The 16,306-nt window shown below is 35.7% G+C and overlaps 5 protein-coding genes across 8 annotated transcripts; 1 reads left to right on the top strand and 4 right to left on the bottom strand.

The window, feature by feature from the left end:
- Positions 1-899: 899 nt before the first annotated feature.
- LOC106324612 (deSI-like protein At4g17486) lies at positions 900-2,026 on the top strand. Of its 2 annotated transcripts, none has more exons than XM_013762551.1 (3): positions 900-1,287; positions 1,401-1,688; positions 1,800-2,026. In XM_013762551.1, the coding sequence occupies exons 1-3, from the start codon at positions 1,146-1,148 to the stop codon at positions 1,988-1,990; spliced, it is 621 nt and encodes a 206-aa protein (XP_013618005.1). In that variant the 5' UTR covers positions 900-1,145; the 3' UTR covers positions 1,991-2,026. The 2 variants fall into 2 exon arrangements, with proteins under 2 accessions (XP_013618005.1, XP_013618004.1); XM_013762550.1 differs by having other exon boundaries at positions 1,770-2,026.
- A 134-nt stretch (positions 2,027-2,160) lies between these two features.
- LOC106324611 (cytochrome P450 71B11-like) lies at positions 2,161-4,555 on the bottom strand. 2 transcript variants are annotated; one of them, XM_013762548.1, is made up of 3 exons: positions 4,406-4,555; positions 2,927-3,811; positions 2,161-2,866 (listed from the first exon to the last, which is right to left on the bottom strand). In XM_013762548.1, exons 2-3 carry the CDS (start codon positions 3,800-3,802, stop codon positions 2,252-2,254), a joined length of 1,491 nt encoding a protein of 496 aa, XP_013618002.1. In that variant the 5' UTR covers positions 3,803-3,811; positions 4,406-4,555; the 3' UTR covers positions 2,161-2,251. The 2 variants fall into 2 exon arrangements, with proteins under 2 accessions (XP_013618002.1, XP_013618001.1); XM_013762547.1 differs by having other exon boundaries at positions 4,434-4,541.
- Positions 4,556-7,712: 3,157 nt separating this feature from the next.
- LOC106322494 (cytochrome P450 71B11-like) lies at positions 7,713-10,505 on the bottom strand. 2 transcript variants are annotated; one of them, XM_013760535.1, is made up of 3 exons: positions 10,383-10,505; positions 8,560-9,441; positions 7,713-8,486 (listed from the first exon to the last, which is right to left on the bottom strand). In XM_013760535.1, the coding sequence occupies exons 2-3, from the start codon at positions 9,430-9,432 to the stop codon at positions 7,872-7,874; spliced, it is 1,488 nt and encodes a 495-aa protein (XP_013615989.1). In that variant the 5' UTR covers positions 9,433-9,441; positions 10,383-10,505; the 3' UTR covers positions 7,713-7,871. The 2 variants fall into 2 exon arrangements, with proteins under 2 accessions (XP_013615989.1, XP_013615988.1); XM_013760534.1 differs by having other exon boundaries at positions 10,355-10,503.
- A 1,392-nt stretch (positions 10,506-11,897) lies between these two features.
- Positions 11,898-12,668, bottom strand: LOC106324509 (uncharacterized mitochondrial protein AtMg00810-like). The gene is made up of 2 exons (XM_013762469.1): positions 12,573-12,668; positions 11,898-12,221 (listed from the first exon to the last, which is right to left on the bottom strand). The coding sequence occupies exons 1-2, from the start codon at positions 12,666-12,668 to the stop codon at positions 11,898-11,900; spliced, it is 420 nt and encodes a 139-aa protein (XP_013617923.1).
- A 144-nt stretch (positions 12,669-12,812) lies between these two features.
- Positions 12,813-15,029, bottom strand: LOC106324508. Its single transcript, XM_013762468.1, has 3 exons — positions 14,640-15,029; positions 13,999-14,570; positions 12,813-13,773 (listed from the first exon to the last, which is right to left on the bottom strand). The coding sequence occupies exons 1-3, from the start codon at positions 15,027-15,029 to the stop codon at positions 12,813-12,815; spliced, it is 1,923 nt and encodes a 640-aa protein (XP_013617922.1).
- Between the last annotated feature and the right edge of the window lie 1,277 nt (positions 15,030-16,306).

The following is a 16,306-nucleotide window of genomic DNA, read 5'->3' as shown; positions in this document are numbered from 1 at the left end:
GAGTTCACCGGTGAAAAAATAGATTACGAACAGACACCTGGCGCAACTCCGTAACTCAGACTTGTTTGAAACATTGATGAAAAGAACCCAAACTCATGTTAAACGACAAAAATTTACAATATGAGAAAACTATAATTGTTGCAAACTTGAGTTTTTTTTCATATAACGTGATGAATCTCATTTAAAAATGAAACCCATAACGCATTTGTAGGCCCGACCCTCAGAGGAAGCCGAAGAAGCAAGAGCTTCCGACCTTCATAAATATATATTAGGTTCGACCATCAATGTACAAAGTATCATTCAGCTTAGTGGTATAAATGTTGGTGGTTATATCTCAATAACCCGGGTTCGAGTTATAGATTTGACATTTTTTTACACTTTTTAAAAGTGGGGTCCACAAAACGCTGACGTGGCGCGCGGAGGAATGAACAAAAACTCATCTATTATAATATAGATTACAATTACTATTAGTTATATTTTTGGAAAGTAATCTTATGAAATTTGTGGTGCCATTTTCACAAATACTTTTTAAATATTTAATCTAAAACTTATATAATGCCTAATCAATTAGTTGGATTTTTTCTACATACTTTTATTAAATTTACTATAAAACTTATTATATATAGTGGTGCTGTATAATATTTTTTTATATTGTTAGTCATTTATCTGTAAATACACAATATTATATATAAGTATCTTTCTAGACCGTTTTAGCAAAAGAAAGTTGATTTTTTGGCTGACTAATATTGTGATCAATATGGTAATTGGTAAATGTTGGAGATGTAAGTTTGGCCGCCAAACAGCAATCTAAACGTGTAGCAGTCGATTTTTACTATATGTACGACTTATTAAAGCTTGGTGTAGGTACTCTTCTAGCTCTCAATCTCAAGCAAGTCCTCGTTGGCGTCGATGGCCTGAAACACCATTTTGATAATATTGAGGCAAAACGTAAATGATGTAAAATTATAGGGACTAAAACCTGTGCTCTAAACAAAAAGACGACAGAAAGCAAAAAAAGAATGTAGCTTTTAAGAAACAAGATCTTATTTAAGAAAGAAGCTTCTCTCTCAGATAGACAGAAGAAGGCCACGAAAGAATAAAATTTTTTAAGACCTAAGGGTCCTTCCTTGGTCGGTTAAAGAGAAATGTTGTGTAGAATGGTGGTGGTGAATGGCCGGAAGAAGAAACCCGGTTTGGTTCCGGTTTACTTGAATGTATACGATCTCACTCCCATTAATGGCTACGCTTACTGGCTAGGACTTGGAGTCTACCACTCTGGTGTTGAAGGTCTATAGCCTTTCTACTCTCCCTTTGTCGGCTTGTTTGTTTGTTTCCTTTTTCAGTAGTTTCCAAATATGGAAACTTTTTGACCTAACTTGGATCTCAATTGTTTTGGTTAGTTCATGGGGTTGAATACGGTTTCGGAGCTCACGAGCATTCAACAACGGGGATCTTTGAGGTGGAACCGAAGCAGTGTCCAGGCTTCACTTTCAGGAAGTCTATTTTGATTGGAAGAACAGAGTTGGATCCTCAACAAGTCTGTGCCTTTATGGAGAAGCTTGCCAAAGGGTACTGCGGAAACACGTACCATCTCATTACCAAGAACTGTAATCACTTCTGCAACGATGTTTGTGTTCGTCTGACAAGAAGATCTATCCCTAGTTGGGTTAACCGTCTTGCTCGCTTCGGTAAGAAACTACCAAAAACAGAGTTTTTTACTCTGTTTTAGTAAAAGGTCGTGACTTTTATGTTTGTGTTTGGTTTTTTAGGTTTGTTCTGCAATTGTGTTCTTCCTGCAGAGCTGAACGAGGCAAAGGTGAGGCAGGTGAGATCAAAAGAGGAGAAGATCCCGGAAGTGAAGAAACTTAGGAGCAGGTCAAGTAGGTTTCCACCTAGCTCTTCACTTTCTTCATCAGGTTCTTTAAACCGAAACCGAAGAGGTGAAAGGAGAAGACAACGTCTTCCTCCAACACCACCTGTGAGTGCTTAGCACTAGTCCTTATAATGATCCCAAGAAGTTATGTTTTATGTGAAACAATCATTTTCTTGATGATAATGGTATAAGATCTTCACATTACTTCAGAAAGCTTACACATCTTCAAGAAAGCGTTAAAACAGAAAAAACTCATACAAAGTTATCAAATGAAACTTCCCCCCATATAAATACATTTATTTAAGGATTTATTATCTTGGCTCACAAGTAACAACGCAGCGCGGAATGTTACCTTGTTTATAAAGCAAAGTGAAGTGATCAAGTCCACTGGGTAAGGACCGGGATAAGTTCAAGTGGAGTTTTCTTAGGACAGACAAGTCCATATGATTCTCCAAGGTCAACATCTTCAGCTTTCATTCCATCTGGAAGCTTCCAATCGAAACGGTAAAGAAGATTGATCAGGGTCAAGTGCACCAAAGCCAAACCCATATCCATACCAGGGCACATTCTCCTTCCGCTACTAAACGGCAACAACTCAAAGTTTAGACCTCTATAGTCAATCTCATTATCCATGAACCTCTCGGGGATGAATGCTTCTGGATCTTTCCATACGCTCGGATTCATGTGAACGGCCCATATGTTGGCACGGATCCATGTTTTCTTTGGAATGTCATAACCTCCGATTTTTAAATCTTTTGAAGCCTCTCTTGGAATTAGAATTGGCACTAGGGGTGTTATCCTAAATGTTTCTTTGATCACCAGTTTGAGATATTCGAGTTGTTTTATATCATCTTCTGAGATGTTGTCTTTGCTTTGGATCACTTCTCTCACTTCTGCTTGCACTTTCTTCATAACTCTCGGGTTTGTAATCAAATGTGTCATCACCCATGTCACAGTTTGGGCAGAAGTGTCTATTCCAGCAATAAGTATATTCTGTAATAACAAAAAAATTAGAGTTTGGAGTTTGAATTAAAAAAAAAAATTGTTACTCACTAGAAGAATTCCTTTGGTGTGGTTTCGAGTAAGTTGATACTCTCCAAGTCCAACCTCTCCCCTTTCCATCTTGAGGAGCAATTCAACGATATCATCCTTAATGCTCTCATCATCAAGGTGATGCTTTATAGCTTGATCAAAAAATGAATCTAATGTCTTGAAAACTCTCTCGCATTTGCCATGTAACCCGGTGATCCTATCGATGATTCTACCAAAAAAGGGGAAGTAATCTGCTGCTGCAAAACTCCCCAACACCTGAAATGCTTGTACAATGACTTGGTCATAGGTTTTCTCAAGTTTACTCCCTTTAAGCTTGATCCCAAAACCAACTTTGCATATCACACTTCCAGACAGTTCCAGTAACTTCTTGTTGAAGTTAACTGGATTCACTAGTGAAGCAGACTGCTTGATGAAATCCACAAAGGATGACACTTCTTCTTCCCTTACGTGTCGAAAAGCTTGCACCCTTTTTGCTGTGTAGAGTTCAACAACTGTCATCTTTCGTACTTCCCTCCAATATTTGTCGTAAGGAGAAAAGCTGAGATCCTTTAGGTTGTATGTGATTCTTGCAGGATACGTCAAATAAGGTCGTGAGCAACAATCTACATCGAATGTTTTCAAGACGTCCTTAACAGTCTCTGGTGTTGATGCCACAACAGTATACACACTTCCAAACTTCAGGGACATTAGAGGGCCGTACTTTTGGGATAGTTTGAGCAAGGAACGATGAGGATGCGATCCCAATTGGTGCAAGTTGCCAATTATGGGAACTCCTGGTGGTCCAGGAGGTAGATTCTTCTTTGTCTTCCTCGTGTTCTTTGCAATGAGTATGAATGCAAAGAAAACGAGAGCAACAACGATATACCACAAACTCATTTTTACAACCTACCAAAATAAGTTGAAGAAGAGAGTTTGTAAGTTAAAAAAAAAAGAGTTTGTATGAATGAATTTGAAGAAAGAATTAAATAATTTATAGTTGCCTTATTTAAGACATGTACTTTAAATCTAATCAGAACAACGAGTTAAATAATACTTCATCCGTTCCACAAAGATTGATTTTTTAGTGTTTTCACCCATGTTAAAAAAATACATTAAATTATTATAAATGTATTGTTTTCTGTAATTTTTAATTTTCAATAATTTTTCATCAATGGTAATTCAATAAAGTCGATTTCGGTGTTTATTTAGATGTGAATTACGGTGTTTTTTTTAGAGAGGGATTCAGAGAGAGGAGTAGTGAATTACAGTGTTTTTTTTTAAGATTCTAATAGATAAGAAGATGTTAGATGAGTTGACCCAAAAAAAAAGAAAGAAAGAAGATGTTTAAGTAGAAAATTTTAAATCAAAGAATCATAGTCTGCCGTGAGACAAGACAAGAATACTTACCTAAATTAGATAACACAATAAATATATGGTAATAACTAAAGATATATTTATGAGAAAATATGAATATCTAGAGCAAGAGATCCATAAAATCACCTTAAAACTTTGTGGTGGAAGAGCTTACACTTAGAGAGAGGGATCCAGAGAGGGAGTAGTGAATTACTGTGCTTGGGTTGAGATTATGAGAGATAAGAAGATGTTGGATGCCTTGACCCAAAAAAGAGAAGATATTTAGATGCAGGTTCGGCTTTAGCATGTGTGAACTGTGGGTGCATTTGCATATGTCCTATCCTTTTTATGTTAGTTCTTTTTGTTTTTTTTATGGGCCTTAATTTTGAATTTATTTGTAAAAAGGATCTAATTTATAAAATTCGTAAATATAGACTCTGTAGTTGGTAAAAATTGAGCATGCACATGGTCGGGGTACACTCAGTGCAGGACCAACTTTTTATATTGTCCCAATCAAAATTTAAAACTATACCCTCGTACATGTTTTATCAAGATCACAAAATAGTATAAAAAATAACTTAATTTTTCATTAAAAAAATCAAATTTCATAATATGTTCATAAAAAAACATTGATATAAAAACACTTATTGCAGAAATATAGATCTTCTTGCATTTTTTGCAAAATCATATCTCTTGTATAAAATACATGCGAAAAATGTCTATCAATGCTCTCTTTAGGAAACTGATGATGACTTGATAATCTTGTCGCAGGACCCTCCTTAACCAACAAGTCTCTAAATCCCATATCAATGTTTTCCCAATTTCCTGGATCAGAGACATCTTTATTTCGTTGCTCTTTTATCTTTTCATCTTGGTTTTCAGTTTCATCTTGATAAGTTTCTTGACATTCCTCTGAATTTCCAGGCTCCTCGTTCTGACCAATATCATCTACAACTTCATCTTTATCTTCGTCTTCTTCTCTTTGAGTAGATAAATTCTCAGTTCCACTACTATTAACTTTCGTTACAAACTTGGACATAGAACCTTGTAGTGACTTTATGACTGCTTCTTGCTTCTTGCTTCTTTTTATTTCTGTTTTGAGCTCCAGATGGCTGATTCTTTTTAATTCCACATGGTTTGTTTGTCCCAGACGGTGTCATCTTGTTATCAAATAAAAAGTAAGTATAAATATAATTAAGCTTTTATCTCAACTGAAAAACGAGGAACTAAGAAACGTACCGTCTTACTACTTCTTACGATGGAAGGGATGAGTTGAAATAATTGAAGACCTAATTTATGAATTTAAATCTGGGCAAAATAAAAGTGTTGCAAGGCTGCAAGGCGACACAAAATAACAAATTGGAAGTTTGGAACAAACGGAAAAATTGTTATGTTTCTATTTTAGAATTATGGATTTAACTATTATCTAAAATATAAGTTTACTAATATATTTAAAAAGTTTGACAAATCTTATTATAACTAAATATGCCCAATAGATAATATTTTAACAAAATAATCTACAAATTTTCTTTTATGTATATACTAATATTTTTTTTTTTAAATATGCCCCACTAATTTGGATGCCTTAATCCTTGGCTTGGGTGGCTTCCCCTCAAAACCGGCCCTGGGTACACTTAGAGCACGGTCTGGCTAAATGTGTGCTTCCAAATGAATGTACACTGAGATGCGTATTTTCTTTTGTAACGTAGTAAGATACGTATGTTTATTTTGTAAAGAAGCCAAATGACTATTGAAATGTGTGTACACACAGATCATCTTCTCAGATATATTTCATGATAAGATTAGCAAACTTTAGTAGGTCTGGTGTCTAATAGCTACGTGCCAAGAGCTACGAAATATTAGACAATTCAGATTTTTCAGCCAAATGCGTACATAGAACATCATAGCTTTTACCATATACTTTAGCATGGGTTCAGATTAATTAGGGGTTTTGCCTTATGGGCTTTAGTCCAGAAACGAGAGGTATAAATGCAAATGATAATGTAGAGAAATATTTAAATTTTCATATGATAATATGCAATCTAGGATAAGGCGGTGGGTACATATGAGAACAGAGCAGCTGATACATTGGCAAAGTGTGCCCTGCGTAGCTGCGATTTCATCGTGTAACCATCTTTGACCTTTTCTTATTAATGCATTGGCCGTTCAGAAAAAAAGAGAGGATAAAGCGGTGGGTGCATATTCTCTATGATCCACTGTCTCAAAACGTGTCTACTCACTAATTGGAAGGAATTGATAACTATGGACTTTAATTAACCATTTCTCAAAAAAAAAGGACTTTAATTTATGGATTTTGTGTATAAACTTTTATTTTGAATGAGTTTTAATTTGATTTTTCTCTTTTGAGAATTAATCCAAAATAGGGGGATAATTCAAAGTTGCTAATTCATAGTAAAAAGTGGGTGGAACTAGTTTGAATTAGAATGAAATGGGAAACGTTGTAGTTTCTTTAAACAACAAGCAAAGTTGATGCATATATAGAATTCTATTTAGTCCGGATATATTTGTTCCATATGTTCAAAACGATTTATCATGTTTTTTATTTTCCTATATAGAAATAGGCAAGATTGGGATAATAAACTCTTCTTATATATAAAAAGTTAATCACTAACCAAACTAAATTATTAGTAAGATTATAGCTTTCTAAAATTGATATTCATCGTTGCTTTTAATAGTATCGATTATATTTAGTTATACGTTTAGAAACTTAGATCACTAGGTGAGTCTAATTCATATGGATGCACACTTACATTTACGTATCGTAATTTTCTTTTGTCAACCAAGTAGGAAAAAGATATGGCTAACGCACATGGTAGGTAAATGTAAGTGTGCGTCCATATGAATTATACAAATAAATACGCCAGGAAAAAGATTCGAGTTGATAGATCGCAGGCAAAAGAACATGTCGTATTCCCATTTAATATATGGACGAAATATGGCTAACGCACATGGTAGGTAAACACACACATCCAGCTTATATATCAATTTATGAAAAAAGGAAACAGTTCATTATGTTAACCAGATGGAACTGGACTAGCGGTTATTACATGATCAGCAGTTCTGGTCTAAATATAGATTAGAGAATCAATTCTTCTCAAATATGAAGAAATCTAATCGTTTTTATTTGACTAGTCATAATGGTATCACTTATTACCATAAATAATTAAAAACACTAACCGGAAAAATATCCACATACTTTTTGAAAAAGGATTTCCACTAATTTATAATAAGGGTTAAGAGGTACAAGGAAGCAAGCAAGAATCATAGAAAATCAAAAGAAAAATACACCTGTGAGTGCTTAGCTCTAGTCTCTAAAGTTTTATGTATAGTTACAAACAAAAAAGTTATGTTTACGTGAACAATCATCTTCTTGATGAGTGGATGGTAATGGTATATGATCTTCACATTACTTCAGAATGTTTACATTTTAAAATATGAAATCTTACTTATTTATATCAGCTGGGGAGACACATCTTTAAGAAATCGTTTAAACAAAGAACTTATACAAAATTATAAAATGCAAGTTCCGCCATAGATTTATTTCCTTTGTGCACATTTCAGAACATAACCCTTCTTATACAGCAAAGTGAAGTTAAGTCCACTGGGTAAGGACAGGGATAAGCTCAAGAGGAACTTTCTTAGGACAAACAAGCCCATATGATTCTTCAAGATCAACATCTTCAGCTTTCATTCCTTCAGGAAGGTTCCAATCGAATCGGTAAAGAAGGTTGATAAGTGTCAGGTGTACCAAAGCTAGTCCCATACCCATACCAGGGCACATTCTTCTTCCACTACCAAATGGCAACAACTCAAAGTTTGCACCTCTATAGTCAATCTCATTATCCATAAACCTCTCCGGGATGAAAGCTTCCGGATCTTTCCAGACGCTTGGATTCATATGAACAGCCCATATGTTGACATGGATCCATGTTTTCTTTGGAATGTCATAACCTGCGATTTTTACATCTTTTGAAGCTTCTCTTGGAACTAGAAGTGGCACAAGCGGTGTTATCCTAAATGCTTCTTTAATCACCATTTTGAGATACTCAAGCCGTTCTATATCATCTTCTGTAATGTGGTCTTTGCTTTGGATCACTTCTCTTATCTCTGCTTGCACTTTCTTCATAACTCTAGGGTTTGCAATCAAATGTGTCATCACCCATGTCACAGTTTGAGCAGAAGTGTCTATTCCAGCAGTAAGAATGTTCTGTAATAACAAAAACAAACAAGAAATTAATTAGAGTTTGGAATTTGAATTAAAAAAATTTTGTGTTACTCACCAGAAGAATTCCTTTAGTATGGTTTCGAGTAAGTTGATACTCTCCAAGTCCCTCTCCCCTTTCCATCTTGAGGAGCAACTCAACGATATCATCCTTAATGCTCTCATTTTCAAGGTGATGCTTTATAGCTTGATCGAAAAACGAATCTATTGCCTCAAAAACCTTCTCACATTTTCCATGTAACCCCGTGATCCTATCGATGATTTTACCAAAAAACGGGAAGTAATCTGCTGCTGCAAAACTCCCCAACACCTGAAATGCTTCTACAATGACTTGTTCATAGGTTTTCTCAAGTTTACTCCCTTTAAGATTGATCCCAAATGCAACCCTACATATCACACTTCCGGACAGTTTCAGTAACTTCTGGTTGAAATTAACTGGGCTCTCCAGTGAAGCAGACTGCTTGATGAAATCAACAAAGGAGGCTACTTCTTCTTCTCTTACATGTCGAAATGATTGTACCCTTTTTGCTGTGTAGAGTTCAACAACTGTCATCTTTCGTACTTCCCTCCAATATTTGTTGTAAGGACAAAAGACGAGATCGTTTAGATTGTATGATATTCTTGCAGGGTACGTCAAATAAGGTCGTGAGCAACAATCTACATCGAATGTTTTCAAGACGTCCATTACAGTCTCTGGTGTTGATGCCACAACACTAGATACGCTTCCAAACTTTAGGGACATTAGAGAGCCATATTTGTGAGACAGTTTGAACATTGAACGATGAGGTTGCGATCCCAATTGGTGCAAGTTGCCTATTATGGGAAGTCTCCGTGGTCCAGGAGGTAGATTCTTCTTTGTCTTACTCGTGTTCTTTGCAATGAGTATGAATGCAAAGAAGACGAGTGCAACAATGATATACCACAAACTCATTTTTACACCCTACCAAAAGAAGTAGAAAAAGAGAGCTTATAAGTTCAAGAAAAAGAAGAGTGTATATGAATTAATTTGTGACAAAAAGTTAAATAATTTTTAATTTCCTTTGACGTTTTTAAATTTAGTTTGGTTAACTTATTTTCAAATAGTTGACTTTGCGTTGGGTTACCTTTTAGCACAATTGACGATATATAATTCATGCTCGGCAACTCCTAATTTTATTCTCGTTCACTTACTTAAATTTACGATTGGATAGTATACCGTTGGTTAAGTCTTTAAGATGGGTATTTAGGGAGAAAAAAATTCACTACTCGATGTAAACCTTTTAAATGTCGGATAATATGAACAACACGAAGAATATATATAGATTATTCGGATAGTTAATTTAATATTTAAATAAGTGATTCGAATAATTACAATTCCTTGTAATTTTGGACGATAATAGATATTTTGAATAGTGTTGGGAAAATTTTGATAAGTTTAGAAAAAGATTAGATAATTTTAAGAATTAAGTAATTTGAGATCATTTTACAAAACAAGATTATTGTTTTATATTTTACTAAACTGTGTTAGTTATATTTATGTATTATATACAATATTTATTAATTTATGTTGTTGTTAGGTCCAAATATTTATATAAAATATTTTGCAACAAAATATTATTTTATTATATTATAGAATTGTATATATTTTATATTGTTAATTCAAAATAATAAAATATTTATTTTTATTTATTTATTTCATATTAATTTATAGAACTAAAAATTCTAAAACAAAGTAGAATCATAGTCTGCTGTAAGCTAAGCCAAGAATATTAACCATTAAATCAAATGAACCAATATATTTGGTAATAGCTAAAGATATTTATGAGAGAATATGATGATCAGAAATATCTAGAGCAAGAGATCCTTAAAATCACCTTAAAACTTTGTGGTGGAAGAGCTTACACTTAGAGAGAGAGAGAGAGATCCGGAGAGGGAGGAGTGAATTACTGTGTTTGTTTTGGGATTCTGAGAAAAAATTAAGAAGATGCTAGTTGTATGCTTCAAAATGAATGTGTGGCTGCGATGCGTAAGTTTGTAAGCCAGTTTACAAAAAAAAAAAAAAAAAAAAAAAAAAAAGATACGTAAGTTTGTTTTATAATGAAGCCAAATGTGTCTATAGAAATTGATGTCCACACGAATAATCATCTTAGATATTTTTATGATAAGATTGTAGCTTTAGTACGTCTGTTGTCTAATAGGTACGTGCTAAGAGCTACGAAATAGTAGACAATTCAGATTTTCCTACTAAATGCATACATTGAATGGGTTCAGATTAGTTTTTTTTTTCCCTTATGGCTATGGGCTTTAGTCTAAAGACAGGAAGTATACATTGAATGGCTGCGATACGTAAGTTTGTTTTCGTAACGAAGGAAAGTATTAAAATTTTCAAATGATAACATGAAATTTAGGATAAAAGTTGGGTGCGTAAGAATTAGAGAATTCTCTAGAGTCTATCCGTAGAGAACGAAGAACAAAAGAGAAATGGAGATTTCAAAATGTAAAAAAAAAAATGAGCGAATAATTTTTTTAATATATTTCAAAAAAAAAAAAAATAAAAAATTTCTTTAATTTTTTAGTTTCTACATATAAACACATATATAGATCTACGAGAAAGAAGGAATAACCGAAGTACACAATGGACAAAAACTTGTGTCAATCTCCAACAACCATATCTGATTTGAATTCAAATATGTGTTTAACCCTCAAGTGCACTGAAGTGCAGTGGAAGGCAGTGAACTGCAGTCAAGTCTTTGTTTTATCTCTTTACTTATTAATGTCTCTTTATTTCTTTTGTAAGTGTTTGGATCATGAACAAGTTTCTTTTTCTGGTCATTCTCTTCTATATCTTAATACTCTCCCTCAAGCTTGATCATAGGATATGGTCAAGCTTGGAAAGCTACGAACACATTCCTAATTAAAAATCCAATGGGATAAAAACACATTAAGGAAAAAGAGTAGATGCTTCATAGCCAAGATGATCATGATTCAAACAAGTCTATGAGTCATAACCTTGGATAGATGGACTCACAAACTTTGGTGCTTGCTCCTTTGGTAAAGATGTCAGCAAGTTGATCTTCACTTCTTGTGTAACAAGGTAAGATGATCTTCTGCTCCACATCTTGCCTTACTTTGTGACAATCCACTTTTATGTGTTTTGTTCTTTGAGTTTGATGCTATGTGAATAGCCGCCTGATTATCACAGTGCATTGTGATTGGTGTTGATGTCTCTATGCCCAAATCTCTCAGTAGGTTTCTGATTCAAATGAGTTCACTTGTAAGCTTCCTCATCGCCATATACTCTGCTTCAGTACTTGAACATGATACCACCTTTTGTTTCTTGCTCTTCCAAGTAACTAAGTTGCCTCCAATAAAGGTGTAGTAGCCTGTTGTGGATCTTCTATCCACCCTATCATCAGCTCAATCTTCATTACAGTATCCCACAATGTCTGTGCTCTTGTTGCATCCCATCCATACACCTTGGCCAGGAGTTTTTCTTAGGTATCTCATGATCCTCTCCACCATATTCCAATGGTGAACCTTGGGAGATTGCATATGGTGGCTGACTTGGTTTACGGCAAAGCAGATGTCTGGTCTTGTAATGGTTAGATATATCAGCTTCCCAACCATTCTTCTATAGAGTTTGAAGTCTCCAAATGGCTTATCCTCAAACTCCCCCTCACGCAAGACTTTGTACCCTTCTTCAAGTGGTGTTTTGCCTACTCTTCTTCCAAGTTCTCTTGCCTAATTTAACAGATCAAGTGTGTACTTTCTTTGAGATAAGAAAATGCCCTCTTTAGACCGGCATATTTTTATCCCTAGAAAGTACTTTAGGTCACCCAAATCTTTAGTATCAAAAGGAGACTTAAAAAAAGCTTTGGTTGAGATGATACCTTCCTTGTTACTTCCTGTGATGATGATATCATCTACACAAATCAGAATCACCACAATTCACTGTTTGCTTGTGAGGGTAAAAAGAGTATAATCAGCTTTTGATTTTACAAACCCTCTTCCATTGAGAGTTGTACTCAGTTTGTGATATCAAGCTCTTGGTGACTGTTTTAATCCATATATTGCTTTCTTCAGCCTTAGAACATTCTCTGGCTTGACCATATCGTCCATACCCAGAGGTGGCCTCATGTAAACCTCATCCTCTAACTCTCCTTGAAGAAAAACATTATTGACATCCATCTACCATAAATCCCATTCGTGGTTCACTGCCAAGGAGAGTAAAATACTTATGGTGTGGAGTTTAGCTACTGGTGCAAAGGTATCCAGATAGTCTTCTCCATAGACTTGAGTGTATCCTCTTGTAACCAGCCTTGTCTTCCTCCTTTATGGTTTTCCATTGGCAAGATACTTGATGGTGAAGAGCAGTCGGCTTGTAAAAGCTTTCTTTCCTTTGGGAAGCTCAGTTTCATACCAAGTATCATTCTTGATCATGGCACCAACTTCATCTCCAACTGACTTTCTCCACTCTTCATGTTCCATGGCTTCTTCATAAGTATTTGGAACATATTCTTGATCCAGATTGCTGATAAAGACTACATGCTCTTGAGGATAACTCGCAAAAGAGCAGGTTGCTTGGATAGGGTGAGCCATTGCATTGTTGTTGAAGTACACTCTGGTGTCGACCCACTTGGATGGTTTCTTCACTCTTGTACTCCTTCTCAATGGTTTAATTTGCTGCTCTTCCACCACTGCCTCTTCATGTACTTGTTCTCCAATAAACTGATCTTCACTTAACTGATCAGATTCAACTCCATCTTGATCATGTGTGCTTGCTGAATCATCTCTTTCTTGCGACTGTGATTCGGGTTCATTGCCCAACTCAAGATCAGGATGGACTGTTTCAACAACTGGTGCTGCTTCTTCATTGTTTCCAGCAGCTGGTGGTGAAGGAGAAGTCCTTGGTACCTCAATGCTCCGAGGATGACTGATGCCTAGACTCTCCAGAATGATTCTCAAGTTGTTTGCCCTATCTGAAAGTCCTTGTGAGAGATCCTGAAGGCTTTCCCAACTCTTCTCATCATAGTACCCTTTTGATTCCACAAACTTCACATCCCTTGAAACCAATACCCTTCTTGCCACTGGATCATAACACGTATATCCCTTTTGTGTTGGAGAGTAGCCAACAAACATAGCTTTTGATCTTTTAGCCTCAAGTTTGTTTCTCTTCTCCCCTGGTATCAACACAAAACAGAGGCACCCAAACACACGGAAATGGTCCAAAGATGGCTTGGTCTTGTTTAGGACCTCAAATGGAGACATGTCGTTGAGGACTTTGGTTGGGGTCCTATTGATCAAATAAGTAGCAGACATCACAGCATCACTCCAGATTTTTTTTGGAACATTGGTGTGAAACATCATTGATCTTGCTACCTCCATCAAGTGTATGTCCTTCCTCTCAGCAATTCTATTTTGTTAAGGAGTGTAAGGACAACTTGTCTGGTGAATAATCCCATGTTGAGCAAGATATTGCTTGAATGCCTGACTTGTATACTCTCCATCATTATCTAACCTGAGAATTTTCAGCTTGGCATTGAAATGGTTGCAAATATGGGTCTGGAAATTCTTGAAAGCTCCCAATACCTTGTCCTTAGACTGAATCAGTGTCACCCAAGTGTATTTGGACTTCTCATCAATGAAGGTGGCAAAGTATTTGTGGTTCTCTCTTGACACACACGAAGCAGTCCATACATCAGAGTGAGCTAGGTCAAAACATCTTTCATTGATGGTGCTAGACTGTGGGAAAACTGTCTTATAATGCTTCCCCAATATGCAAGTTTCACAATCATCATTCTTGAAGACTGCATTTGGAAGCATCAAGTTTAGGGCTCTGGTATGAGGATGCCCCAACCTAGCATGCCATAATGTGCTATCAACCCTGCTGGATGTACTGGCCAAGCAACGAGAAGTAGATGGTTCGGACATCCCTGTCTTCTGAAGATGGTAGAATTTGTTGTGAACATGCCCTTTTCCAATCATCTGGCCTGTCTTTAAGTCTTGAAATTCAACCCCATCTGGTCTGAAGACAACCTGACAACTAAGATCAACCGTAGCCTTTCTCATAGACAGCAGGTTTGATGTAAACTGAGGCATATACAAGGCAGCTGATTCCCTATCAAACAACCTAAGGTTTCCTATCCCTTATATCTTAACCTTATCACCATTTGCTATAAGAACATTATCTGAGGCAGGTTGTACATCACTAATCAAGTTCCTATCACTAATCATGTGATGGTTTGCTCCTGAATCTATAATGATAAGTTTAAAGTCAAGAGAGTGTGTACCAGCCTTCTTGGATGAGATAAAGGCTTCGATAAAGGAATGTAGGTCACTTATGGTTGCTGGACCATCTGTGTTGGCTGCACTTCCAATACTTCTCCACGTTCCTCCTTCATTTGAACCACCACTGAAATATGAATACATGGTTTTTCCTTGAATTACTGGATGCTCAAACTTCTTGATTACATTCTTGGCTAGATTCAAGTCACTTCTCATTGATTTATGTTGTCCCTTAGCCTTTTTGTATTTTGGAACCAACACCATATTTGAATTCTCCCTCATGGAGAGATATGGACCAGTGGACAATAGACAGTTCCAACTGGTTTTGAGATACACTAGACTTTGATGAAGCTTTTCCAGATATGGTTGAAGCTTTCCTGAGTTCCAGAGAATAAGGTATACTCCTCTATCTTGAGAGCTGGTGAGGTTCTTCACTCTTAGAAGATCTTTGGACCAGTGGATAAAAGGATGTATCCAACATATTTTGAAGATAATCTGAAAAAGAAATAGATTTGCGGAAGCTTTTGTGAGGTTCATGAGTATAAAACTCTGATACCATGTAAGAATTAAAGAATTACTTGAGAGTTTATGTGTAGAGAATGAAGAATGAGAGAGATGGAGATTTCAAAATGTAAAAGAGAAAATGAGAGAATAATTTTCTTAATCCTTTAGTTTCTACATACAAACACATATATAGACCTACAAGAGAGAAGGAGTAACTGAAGTACACAATGGACAAAAGCTTGTATCAATTTCCAACAGCTATATCAGATTTGAATTCAAATATGTGTTTAACCCTCAAGTGCAGTGAAGTGCAGTGAAGTGCAGTGAACTGTAGTCAAGTATTTGTCTTATCTCTTTACTTATAAATGTCTCTTTATTTCTTTTGTAAGTGTTTGGATCATGAACCATTTTCTTCTTCTGGTCATCTCTTCTATATCTCAACAGGGTGCACCAATCTCAATGATCAATTGTCTCAAAACGTGTCTACTCAGTACTTGGAAGGTATACTTACAGGCACAGCTTTTTAAAATTGATATTCATCGTTGTTTTTAATATATTAATCCGCCCCTTGTTGGATAATTCCAAGCTTGTGAAAACTTAACATATTATTAGATGTTTAATATGTTAAAATAAACACAATAAGGAAACCTAGAAATAGGAAAAGAAAGTTTCTATTTAGGTTAGGTTTGTGTTTTTCATATCTCACATGTTAAAGGGAATTGTCTTTCATATAAATATAGGTCTAATGGAGAGGTGTTCCATATGATCTAAGAGAAACATATTGAGAGCTTTAGTTTTGAGTAGTTTCTAAAGCTAATAAGAAAAGTTGTTCTTATAACTCTTTGTGTTTCTAAGAGATTTGAATTGGTATCAGAGCCTCAGGTTGGAGACTCGATCTAAGCTTAAGTTGTAGCTTAAGATCCTGGTGCTTGTGAACAAGAGATCACGTAAGCAAGATGGCAGACGTGGCTAGGGCTCCACGCACGAAGGACTTTGGATCTACATCCATCCAATGTCCGATGTTGTCACCGACAAAC

The sequence above is a fragment of the Brassica oleracea genome, chromosome C2 (assembly GCF_000695525.1).
Source record: "Brassica oleracea var. oleracea cultivar TO1000 chromosome C2, BOL, whole genome shotgun sequence".
Lineage (NCBI taxonomy): Eukaryota > Viridiplantae > Streptophyta > Magnoliopsida > Brassicales > Brassicaceae > Brassica > Brassica oleracea.
This window is presented reverse-complemented; position numbering and strand designations above follow the sequence as displayed.

Bases quoted from the DNA above. Each gene is read 5' to 3' on its own strand.
- LOC106324509 (XM_013762469.1), bottom strand. From the start codon at position 12,668: ATGGATGTCAATAATGTTTTTCTTCAAGGAGAGTTAGAGGATGAGGTT. The intron at 12,222-12,572 runs GTTCTAAGGCTG...CTGTTAAATTAG, and splicing joins ATATGGTCAAGCCAGAGAAT to GCAAGAGAACTTGGAAGAAG.
- LOC106324611 (XM_013762548.1), bottom strand. From the start codon at position 3,802: ATGAGTTTGTGGTATATCGTTGTTGCTCTCGTTTTCTTTGCATTCATA. The intron at 2,867-2,926 runs GTGAGTAACAAT...TTGTTATTACAG, and splicing joins ACACCAAAGGAATTCTTCTA to AATATACTTATTGCTGGAAT.
- LOC106324508 (XM_013762468.1), bottom strand. From the start codon at position 15,029: ATGGTGTTGGTTCCAAAATACAAAAAGGCTAAGGGACAACATAAATCA. The intron at 14,571-14,639 runs GTTAAGATATAA...TATATGCCTCAG, and splicing joins TTATAGCAAATGGTGATAAG to TTTACATCAAACCTGCTGTC. The intron at 13,774-13,998 runs GTTAGATAATGA...TTTGATCAATAG, and splicing joins GCCAAGCTGAAAATTCTCAG to GACCCCAACCAAAGTCCTCA.
- LOC106324612 (XM_013762550.1), top strand. From the start codon at position 1,146: ATGTTGTGTAGAATGGTGGTGGTGAATGGCCGGAAGAAGAAACCCGGT. The intron at 1,288-1,400 runs GTCTATAGCCTT...TGTTTTGGTTAG, and splicing joins CTACCACTCTGGTGTTGAAG to TTCATGGGGTTGAATACGGT. The intron at 1,689-1,769 runs GTAAGAAACTAC...TTGGTTTTTTAG, and splicing joins TAACCGTCTTGCTCGCTTCG to GTTTGTTCTGCAATTGTGTT.
- LOC106322494 (XM_013760535.1), bottom strand. From the start codon at position 9,432: ATGAGTTTGTGGTATATCATTGTTGCACTCGTCTTCTTTGCATTCATA. The intron at 8,487-8,559 runs GTGAGTAACACA...TTGTTATTACAG, and splicing joins ATACTAAAGGAATTCTTCTG to AACATTCTTACTGCTGGAAT.